This window comes from Sander vitreus, chromosome 23, assembly GCF_031162955.1.
Source record: "Sander vitreus isolate 19-12246 chromosome 23, sanVit1, whole genome shotgun sequence".
Classification (NCBI taxonomy): domain Eukaryota; kingdom Metazoa; phylum Chordata; class Actinopteri; order Perciformes; family Percidae; genus Sander; species Sander vitreus.
Genome location: NC_135877.1, coordinates 14214481 through 14226193, shown reverse-complemented (window position 1 = coordinate 14226193; position 11713 = coordinate 14214481). Strand labels below are relative to the sequence as shown.

Below are 11713 nucleotides of genomic sequence, written 5' to 3'. Positions count from 1 at the left end.
TTAAGCATTATGAGGTTGTATTTAGGTAGGTAACACCTGTTGCACCCCCCTCCCTTGAGTTATCATTTTCCTTTTTTAATCCATCATGAGTTTAGCTGCTTTCCATCCTCTTGCGTGCCACACATAAACTGACGGGTGCCAGTAAAGTGAAACATGATAAAGTCAAAGACTGAAACTTTATTCATATCCATTGTAATTGTCTAAAGATGCCATAACAAAACAAAAATAATGTACTTTGGTAATAAAAAAACAAAACAATGGGTGTTTACTCATTCTACACTTTTCTTTAAGTGCTTTGAGTCATTGCACAGAAATTGGCCATCTAGCAAATGGAGGCAAAGCTGATGTACTCGTGGTTATACATGCTTATGACATTTATGCTTAATTCCTACAGCTTTCAAGTCACTTAGCCTTCACATAACTATTCCATATTTCTGTCGGGACACCTTCTTTTTCCCTGCTCGTATTGACCAGCTTCATCGTTTGCAGGATTCCTCACAGTGTCTCACTGTGCTCCGCCGGCTGTATCGAACATCTTCTTGCGGCCCTCCATGCCTGACATGGCCTCCACGTTCTTACGCCAGTCTTCACTAGTGAGCACCTGGGGTTGAACAGAAATGAACAATCAAAATTGAAACGCATCATCTCCCTAAGGCATTTTTTTTTATTATTATTACCTATTATAACATTTCCAGGCTACTGGGGGAAACCTCAGGCTAAATGTTCGGGAGTGTGGAAACCCAACCAACCAACAGTACCTTGTCCTGTTTGCCATCCTCCTTCTTCACAGATTTAAGGTTGGCTCTGAGGTCCATCGAGCCCTTGTGTTTGGAGCCCAGGAGAGCTCTCATCATCTCATCTGCCGACACCCTCACCTTCCTCAGGGCAGGCTTTTTGAACTTGCCTCCAAGGTCCTGTATCTTCAGCTTCAGCTCATGGATCTGTAAAATATGACAGAACAAATATAAGAAACGAGCACAAAAAAAACAGATAAAATGTGTGTTCAAGCATTAAATATGGTGTTCAGAGACTTACATCTTTGTTGTGTTTGCCCACTTTGGATTCGCAGTCATATCTCTCCTCGTCCACAACATCAATTTGTGAATGAAGCTGCTTGCACATTTTCTGAGGGGAAAAGGAGGGTTTTAAACATGTTACTTAAACATGTTCATACATTTTCTGCTGTAGTTTATGACACTTACTTGTAGTTCATCCAGTGATAATCCAGACAGTTGCAAAGGGGGCAACTTGTCTCCTAGATAGCGCACTTTCTCCTCCTCCCTTTCCTGCCTCTCCCTTTCCAAATCCTCACAGGCTCTTGTGAGGAGAAGCATCTGATTTCACAAAACATATACCAATCAAAACTTGGCCAGAAGATCTGAAGAAAACAACTTTAGTCTGGTAATGTAAACGTACCCAACAGACACCAAGTTGCTAAAGAGAACTTACATCATGGCAAAAAGGGTGTCTTGGTTGTACATAAATCACAATATCTTGTATAATATATAGCAGTGATTCCCAACCAAGGGTACTTCTGCAGTTGCCAGGTGATGTACGTCCAACAAAAAAGGTATGTCCTAACTCACCTTGAGAGAGAGCTTGCGAGAAGCCGTAATTTTCGACTTCGGCTGTAGAAAAAAAGGTATTTGTCATTATTATTTCACGACAGAATAGACTATATTTCAATGATCATTAATCAAATAGTTAATAAAATGATTCAGGTTTGTAAATAGGCACATTTTAAAGAGGACAAAATTACAAGTACACCTTGCACTATCATAAATTGCAGAGTTTTTGAGGACTTTTATTTTGGAATCACTCCAAGATGTTCCTGCTTAGCTCACCAGCAGTTGTGATACATGACAAAGTCCATCGGCTGTGCCATAAACAGTAAAAATATGTATTGAAAGACCTGTGAGTGTCAAACTTGACACCACCTAAGATAATGCTTTATTATTAGGATGAAGTCAAGGGGAAAGCTCTCAGAAATGCTGATAACAACTCCTGCCAGATAACCGCTGCCAGATCTTTGCCATGTGCATCGGGACAATGTGTCCCCTCTCCATGCATGGTGGATTAACACTGTGGAATATAGCTGGCTCACCTTATCCCCTTTGGGATTCATGGCTCTGGGTCTGTCAGGCTCCTGAAACAAAAACCGGGGACAAATGCGGGCAGTGATGCTAGAGGCAATTAGGTTTATATGAGAACATAAAAACAGTTGTATCTATTTAAATAGTGAATACAGCAGTTCATTACACAAATATCAGCCATGACAGTAGCATTTAGGGATAGAGGATTCATTTTCTCATCTCACTTCAACTAGAATCCCAAAAACAAACACATGAGAGAAATAGAAGTGCGTAACAGCACAGTTTAGGGGTAAGGTGGCGCCCCGGTGAACCGCAATGTAATTTGATCTATCAAGGCGCCACAAACAGTCCTTAACATCCCTTGACAAGAGGATTAAAGCAAGGACATGACAAGAGCATTTCCCTTCACTGTATTCAGCATCTCAGTTGGGGTGATTTTTTTTTTTTTCAGTATGGCTACCGACACCTCAACAGATTTGTTAAAAACCTCTCAATCTGACAAAACAGACAGAGCCGTGACTGCAGTATTCACAAGTAGAAGATTTGGCGAATCAAAGCTTCTCATATTTTTACAAAGATCTAGTAATTATTGCAAGGGTAATACACTTGAAAAATAAAAGCATTGCCACTGTAAAACTGTCAAACCATTGTCCCACTGTTTATAGTAACAGCTACAGTACAATATTGCATCAGACTTTCATTGACTTAAAACAGAAAGAAAAAAATGACAATTTACTGAAAGCCTTAAATACTTCAAACACACAATAAAGCAATGGTTGTTTTACCTGTGAATGGGTGTCTGTAAAGATGTAGAGAGTCAAACAGTGGCTGCTGAAGACAATGAGCAGCTTTTTATGTGAGCCGCGTGGCGCGTGGAAAGCAGATATAACGTCTGGTCCCAAAAATGTGCTGGCACGGGACCAAGCATGAAATATCATCTCCCCTGACACTGTGACAACACAAGGGGAGGGTAATAATAAATCATGGGCATTACCTTAATGGTATTGTCTAGGTATTGCCTCCTTTTGGATGAAATAATCTTTTTGCCCTCCCTTCCCCCCACCCCTGAAAATACATCAATGCATATAATAGTCACAAATATTGACACATTGTATCTTTCGCATTTAAGAGTATAACTTAAAGTGGCTATATGTAACTTTCAGTTTGGGTTGATTCTAGCGGCGGCTTTGGACAAGTTTGAAGTTTTTACCACACCTGCTGTCGTAAAGTACTTTTCTTTACGGTGCTGTATTGCCCACTGAGTTAGTGTTACCGGGAGGTCATAGTTGCGATGAATATTTTGCTCAGACAGAAAATCATTCATTTACTATAACAGAATACGTTACGGATGCATTGTTGCATTTCAAGTGTTGCTTACGGTAACTTAGCCTGGATATATCGTGAGCTAAACCAGGTATCACTGTCACTGTGTCACGAGCCACAGCAGTAAGAGATTGTTGTAGCAACCAACGTAATAATAACTTAGATTAATATAGCGCATTTCATGAAACCCATGGACAGGGGGACAAGGGAAAAGAAAATAGTAGTACAACCACATTGCACATTGTAAAGTTATTTTATGAATGAAATACTACATATTAGATACCTGAGGGCCAATTCGGGGTGGGTTTTGAATCTTTTACAATCCCTTAATCTGTTGAAAGCCCGACCGAGTGTGACTCGGTTTGCGGCCGTTGTCTGTCACTTTCCCTTTTAGCTTTTAGTTGTTCCTTTTTTTCTTTGGTGGTCCTGGCCCAGTATCAGCCATAACTACAACAGATAACTTCTTAAATAGAATTAAAATGCAATTAGGCTTTTCCGGTGTTACGCCGAAATCTGTGACTTGTCAGAATGTTTGCTCTGTAGCACCACCTACCTGCCGTAAATCATTTTGGGACTTTGCGGGGGAAAATCGGACCCGGGCAGAGGCATTAATAACAACTACATAAAAATTGTGTTCTTTTCACTGTTAGTCTCGTTTGTTGTTACAGGTCATTTATGATCATCAGATGAAAAATTAAACCGTTTCAGAAACATTTAAAAGTTACATACAGTAACTTTAAAGGAAAGGTTTAAAAGCCTTTTTAATTTTTTGACAATAATTAGTGAATATGTAGCTGGAGCCAGATGCTGGTTGGCTTAGCTTAGCATAAAGTCTGGAAGCAGGGGGAAACAACTAGCTTGGCTCTGTCCAAAGCACAAACACATAAACCAGGTGTAAAAATGTCAGTTCGTATTTTTATGTCAGGTTATATAGGACTATTTCTTGGCAAGGACCAGTGGCTAGGCAACAAGCGATACTTATACTCTTTGTTTTTGTACCAATTAAACAAATAAAACATGGGATAAAACATGTTAATTAGTGAGCTTTAGATTCATTTTGTTATCTGGCTGTTCGCAATAGCTTTGTATTAAGCGTACAAAAGTAAGAATGGTATCTTCTCATCTAACTCTTGGCAAAAATGCAAATAAAATATCAACTGTAATGTAAACTAAACATGTAATCTAAGTAACATTCATGAGTTAGGGTAAGAAGAAGAATGACCCAAAACAGGGCCAAGAGTTTTAACTCTATCTAAGTTATAATGCATTTGATGAGCACAATACAGACGACCTCCCGCATAGCAAAAGCACACAATCATAATCTAAAAATAGGTTAGGCCCCTCTCCCATCATAAGCTGCTTTTAACTTTCAACACATAACATCAGATTTAAAGAAACAATTCACTCAAATTACGTTGTGTTCCTTTTCTGACTGGTTCTGGGTATTTAGTCAAACATGTCACCAAGTACCAAGGTTAATTGCATGCAGGCCGTACATTTGTCAGCTATGCAGAGACTGTTAGCTCTTGTCACTACCACTCTGATTAATCTGAGGGGCAACTGTAGAGTGACATAATCAAGGTTAAATAACAGGAATCACCTCCTGTGATATTTGATCTATTTTAATCACAGTTATTAGGATAGAAAATACTGGTTAGTATAATTATGTAGCGTCCCAAAATAACATGAGTTTGTTCCAATTTTTGCCACATTGGCTCTGAGTTTATCAGAAGACGAGAATAGATAGAAATACTTTATTTATCCAGTAGGAAATTAAGAAGGTGGAATAGGAGGTTTAAATAGCTGCTAGAGTAAAGATATATAAGTTGTTCCAACAGTCTCATTAGGTAGATGGAAAACAGATGGAAAAAAAATGAGACGCAGTTCTTCGTTCTATCCAGATCACTTTTTAGCGCTCTTAATGTTACTCCTGCAATGGCTGCTGTTCTTCAAATGTCCTGGCAGTGACTCTTAAACAGACAGATATTCAAATAAATGTCCTTAAGGGAAATATGTGCAGAAAGCTGAAGTTTGTGTCTAAGTTTCTGTGATTCCAGCTACATTGTTTTATTTGACAATTCCATCATTTCACAGTCAACCACAGTTTAAATAGTTAAAAAAGTGGTAATTAATAAGAACTTTTGACTTAGGTCATGTTTTAGGTCAAGTTTTAGGTCAGGTTTTACTCAGGAATTAACGTATGTTCGAAACTAATTGTTTGAGAAGGGCTGTACTCAAAATACTGAGAGGAAAAAACAGCAGACTGTTGCCATTACTCCACTATATCTTATATTTAAAAATGTTTGTTTGATGCTATATTAATGTGTTGAATATCGAGTACAGACCCTTTAAGTTTGAAGCAGAGACTATGGTTGGTAAGAAGTTACAGTTTCAATGTAAGTTCTATTGTAATTAGATTATGTAACTAATAAATGACAAACAAAATCCCATTTAGAAAACCAGTCTAATTACAAAGCAGATTTTGTTAGATGTTTTTTTTTCTTTATTTCCTGTGTAGCCTACATATCATAACACTTGCTACAGATACCACACAAAATTAACAATGTAGAAAAGTTGAAAAGCTGCAAAACTAATGTCATTCCATTAGCCTCAGCTACACTTTGTCTATAATGCTAATTATCAATCAATCATCAATCACATAATATACAATGATCAGAAATTAGCTAATATTAGCATGCTAACATGCTTAAGTAAGATGGTGAACATGGTAAACGTTACGCCTGCTAATCATTCCCATGTTAGCATTGTCATTGTGAGCATGTTAGCATGCTGACTTTAGCATTTAGCTCAAAGCAAAGCCGTTCTGCCTCACAGAGCTGCTAGCGTAGCTGTAGCCAATGCTATGTTTCTATATGATGATACAGATAAAGTATATACAATGAATTCATTCATTTGTTCATTAAAATTTCTGCGTTCTCCCTGAGGCCTCCTCACTTAAGTTGACTTTGACTCTGTGTCCTTTTAAATGTGTGTTTTGTATTTACATCTGCTGTCATCAATTTCTTGGCCTGACTTCATCAAGATTTCAGAGCATGAGAGCTAATCTTGTCCTGAGCTCTGCCACTTCTTGCAAATCATTTAACCTCTCAGCATCAAGTTTCTCTTCTTTCCACTGGCTTATAATGGAATAAAGCTGATGCAGGTGTTAAGGAGTTTTTGGTAAACTAAGCATTAGCTACAAGGACAACTTTGTAGAAGTCACACACACAACAGAGAAGAGTCCATGTTGAACCTTTGTTCTCAGTGAGTTGTGAGGGCTTCTTCTCAGAGATTAGAAACCAGAGTGAAAATGAAAGAGAAGATATGTCTGCAGGAATAGCATGTTCAAACTTTCTTGTGTCTGAATCTGATTTATCTGCAATTGTTACCTTGAATATCTCATGCCATACGTCATGTCACCCCCATACAAAAATCTAATATATGGTTATTATGTAAAATACTTATATAATGTATGTATATATATATATATATATATATATATATATATATATATATATATATATATATATATATATGTCTCTAGGTATATATGTCTCTCACCAATATTCAAAAATATGTGATACATACATGACATTTAAAAATATAGCAATAATTGCCATTTTCATACATTTCTTTACATATATAGACATGTTTAATAAAGACTATATAAATATTCATATTGGGAATGAATATATTTTTCTTTATATTAATTAACATATATTCCAAAATGTGTTTTCTTTTGTCTTGTATGTATCAGGCTTCAACATATATAACAGACAAATATTGTACCCATACTGTAAATTACTATATTGAACTTAAAATCACCAAATTTAATAAATGCACACAAACCAAGTCAGTTTATTTTTTTATTTATAAACACAAATGTCACCTGCTAATAATAATAAAAATCTCATAATAGGTGTATTATACAAACATTTGACAGTATTAATACATTCTTATACTACGCCTTATACACATACATGAACATTTTCAGTCTGAATTAATTTCTGTAGTTTTCCAGGGTACACTAGCAGACATATAATCTATTTGATATATGCAATCAAAGTTCCTAGTTAAATTAGCGCTACAGTGTCAAACACTATTCGGTGTTCTGCCACTAATACAGTGAGTGAACTGGAGCCTCAGTGAGCAATGAGAGCCAATAAAAGGAGGAAGACACGGGGGACAACAAATGTTCTATCTTTTTTTTCCCGTGATCCTCAGCAGGTGGGAGTGCTATTTCTGGTGCAACACAACTCCCTTCTGTCTCCACACAGACACATACACATACAAAGAGAAACACAGGGAGGCCTTGGTATCAGGGAAGTGCTTGTAATGCACTTTCTACTATAGCATAAAAAGGTAGGTGACAGTTCAAGTGTCGCCCCATAGTTCTCCTTATGTGGTCGTAAATCTAAACAAGTTGAACTAATTGTTAACCTTTTGGGATGGAAAGAAAGAAAGAAAAGGGAACATCCACTAAAGCCACATTATTCTCTAAGGGACAGTGTTAATGCATGATCTTCAAGGATTTTAGTCCATTCTCACCTGCTCTTCGAAGGATTATTTTGTTTTGTCAGTTGTCTGCTATGCAATCCATGTAAACCTATTGTCATGAGCCAGAGGTCTGTGGTATTATTTGAAACCACTGTGTATTGTACATAACATGACCTAAACAATATTCACGACTATTATATAAGAGATACAGTGCACTCAACGTACAATGTTTCAGGGACACTTAGACATTTCATATTTGTATACTCAGTAATGGAAAGTACATGTATTCACATACTATACCTAAGTGCAGTTTTGAGGTACTTTACTTGAGTGTTCCCATGTTATGCTACTTCATACTTCTACTCCACTACAGTTCATTCATTCACAATTCATACTTCGTATTTACTTCTAGTTGCTAGTTACATTCAGAACCAATCATCAGTTTATTAAATATGATGCATTTGTTGTTACGGATTAAACTATAAAACTGTATACCAAATGGTTAAAATTAGCTTCATCTTGACCAGCTAAAATAAAATGCTACGCATTAATGCATCAGTAATAATAATCTAATAATATAATATTGCACTGAAAGTTTTCATTACTTTAAGTACATTGTGCTAATAATACTTTTAATTCAAATGTCAACTTCAATGCAGAATTTTAAACTACATTTACTTAAGTAAGAATGCCCATACTGCTATTTACTCCTCATATATAATAAATAATCTTTTGTTTAGAATCAGAACATTGATATCTAACAGGATGTAGGTGTTTTTATTTTTATTTTTTCCATCTTTTTGTATCTCTGCATCCCTGTCTGTCTCCTCACACTTTCTGGATCTTGTACAGACCTGTACAGTGGCACTGTTGTTGGACACGGTGCACAGAGAGCAGCTGACACATGACTTCAGCCAAATGGCCTGCCATAACATCCCTCTGCCCACTGGTCTAACCTTGCTCAGCCCTCGGAGATCCTCAACAGGGGGCAGTGGATGCCCTGAGTAGCAAACATTTCTCGGCTACCCGCACTTTGATCAGCTTTTAGGCTATATCCGGATGAAAAGGGGTAGGGGGGCAGTGAGATAACTGTAGGATGGTTCTTGTTATTGTGTGCTTGGTTGTATAGGACTAATTTAAATGTGTTTGTATGCGTTAAGATTATAAAGGTGTATTTTTACATGTTTTTTTTGAGTAGTATTATGAAGTGTATTCTATGGGGTGTCTGTTTTTAGGTCTTTGTATACGCTTTTAGCTTTCTACCTCTCCTGCACAAGCTTTTGTTTTATTTAATGTGATGTATATGAGAATATGTATGTAAAAATGTCTTTGTATATAAGTGAATGCTTTGTGTACATATGATGTCTTTTATAAGAGTTGTGTTTCTTACGGTGGCCGACAGGGGCAAACGCCCTGAAACTTAAGAAAACACACGCAAATAGACAAAACACAAGCAAATGAAGAAAACAACTTCATTAATTTGACAACACATGCGCAGCATCCAGCAAACGCACTGCAAATACACACAACACAACCAAATACATAAACGCGCTGCAAATATGAAACGATGCAAAAAGAAAAGCACGCAAACCCAGAAAACAAATGCAACAAAAAAACACAGCATCCAGATTATACAACGGAAGTTCTCCAGACCTCTAGAGGGAGCAGCTAGTGGAACAGCTTGATTTTCGACCCCATGGGGAGAGAGCGCTCTGCCTTTTTAATAGAGTCGGGCATGGCTGCAGCCTGGAGAACTCCATAGACTGTATATTAAATTCATATTATTATTAATAACATAATATATTAATAATATAAAGTCTATGCTCCCGTCTCATGCCCTCCCGGCTGGTGCCGTCCCGGAGCTTCAGCTTTTCAAAATAAATGCTTGCGTCTGGTCCGCTATGTGTTTGTACTTTGGTGTGTTGGATGTTTGTGAACTAAACAGTACGGCAATCATGCTAATGAATACAATAACTTTTTCAGCAGATGTCTTACTTACAACACGATAGAGTTAGCAAAGCAGTTTTGTGTTTATATGTGCGAGCGGGATTTATTCAGTTTGATAAATCCCACGGTAAATTGGCTGGTTTACTAAACAGGGAGGGACTATAAATCCTGTCTGTTTTTTGTATTGTCGAAAATCCAGCTGTTCCACTAGCTGCTCCCTCTAGAGGTCTGGAGAACTTCTGCTGTGTAATCTGGATGCTGCGTTTTTTTGTTGCATTTGTTTTCTGGGTTTGTGTGCTTTTCTTTTTGCTTCGTTTCATATTTGCGTGTTTATGTATTTGGTTGTGTTGTGTGCATTTGCAGCGCGTTTGCTGGATGCTGCGCATGTGTTGTCAAATTAATGAAGTTGTTTTCTTAATTTGCTTGTGTTTTGTCTATTTGCGTGTGTTTTCTTAAGTTTCAGGGCGTTTGCCCCTGTCAGCCACCGTAGTTTCTTAATGTGCAAACAAATAAAAAAGTGCAGCAATTCCTTTTATTTTTGAAGACATTTAGCCCTCATAAACACATCAGAATCAGAATATGACCGCATTAAATTAACATTGAAGATACCAACTTCTCACACACAAATACACATCCACACATTGTGGGAAATAAAGCAACTGCAATGAAGTCTGAACACTGACTTTGTCCACATGAGGGCAGCAGAGGTTTATTTTACACAGCACTGCAGCTGCTGGTGTGAAAGAAGATATATAATAGAAAATGTAATATGTCAGGGCAGAATGTGAGTGTGCTGTTCTATATTGTAGAACAGAAATTGGTATAATATGTCTATATTAAATTAAGATCATAAAATGACTTCGGATTGGAGTTAGGGTGTGGTACTGTGTCTGACGGCTGCAGTGACGTCTCTATCAATCATTTTAAAGATGTTTTCAGTCAGTGAAGTCAAAGTCCAGCAGGGGGCGGCAGCGCTTCACATCACAGATCTCAGCGGGAAGCCAAAACGAGACACTGCAGCCGTTTGCAGCAGCCAGCGTGAAACAATTTTGACAGTGAGGGTTGTAAAGCGGGACTTTCAAAATAATATATAATACCTATGTTAACAAATTTAAGTGGGATAAAAAGGGAAAAATTATCCATAAGGAAGAACCCTAACAAAGCCCATTTTAATGGTGGGGCTGTCATTTCCAAAAGGCTATAAATGGAGAAGCAATGCCATGTGTTTAAAGCAGTGTCCCATTTTTCCACGGACGGTTTGTAAGACAAAGGGCCCCTGGGCGCGCTATTTTTTTTCCCATTATGGCCACGCCAAGACCCGCCCTTCAATAGCTACTATTGGCCAGGCGTACATGCTTACGGTAAGGCAACGTAACCTGATTTGTATAGGTCCTATCCCCTGACCAATCGGCTATCCTAACCTTAACCACTCGAGGTGAAATGCCTAACCCCAACCAATCAAGCTGCTTCGTAGGGCGGGTCTTGGCGTGGCCATAGTAGGATTCGTAATTTTGCCCCCTGGGCACAGATATATAAAATGGCCCCTCTGATAAAACTTTGAGGTGACAGAACTCTGTTATGCATGAGTCATGAAAAGGGATTGTACATGACATTCAAATGGTGCAGCTTTTGCAAATGTGTTTTCTTGACGATTGTCGCTCTTTATTCGGTTTGAATCATTTCAAGCTGCTCCTTTATTTCCATCAGCTGGTGTGGATGCTAACATGTAGCTTTAGCCTAAATGAGGAATAATTGATGCTGTGTGCGTTCTGTGTACATGTATTTATTTTGAAGGTCGACTTCCGTTTTCACCCGTGCCTTTCTGGCAAACTTGACGCGCCTCCAACAGCACA

At 37.9% G+C, this 11713-nt stretch overlaps 1 protein-coding gene across 2 annotated transcripts; it reads right to left on the bottom strand.

The window, feature by feature from the left end:
- Positions 1-429: 429 nt before the first annotated feature.
- LOC144512023 (troponin I, slow skeletal muscle-like) lies at positions 430-9650 on the bottom strand. 2 transcript variants are annotated; one of them, XM_078242554.1, is made up of 6 exons: positions 9630-9650; positions 1587-1628; positions 1203-1334; positions 1036-1125; positions 759-941; positions 430-601 (listed from the first exon to the last, which is right to left on the bottom strand). In XM_078242554.1, exons 1-6 carry the CDS (start codon positions 9648-9650, stop codon positions 506-508), a joined length of 564 nt encoding a protein of 187 aa, XP_078098680.1. In that variant the 3' UTR covers positions 430-505. The 2 variants fall into 2 exon arrangements, with proteins under 2 accessions (XP_078098680.1, XP_078098681.1); XM_078242555.1 differs by lacking the exon at positions 9630-9650 and adding an exon at positions 2105-2131.
- Positions 9651-11713: the final 2063 nt, after the last annotated feature.

Bases quoted from the DNA above. Each gene is read 5' to 3' on its own strand.
- LOC144512023 (XM_078242554.1), bottom strand. From the start codon at position 9,650: ATGCCCGACTCTATTAAAAAG. The intron at 1,629-9,629 runs GCAGAGCGCTCT...TTTTTTCTACAG, and splicing joins TGCCCGACTCTATTAAAAAG to CCGAAGTCGAAAATTACGGC. The intron at 602-758 runs GTACTGTTGGTT...GTTCAACCCCAG, and splicing joins AGGATGGCAAACAGGACAAG to GTGCTCACTAGTGAAGACTG.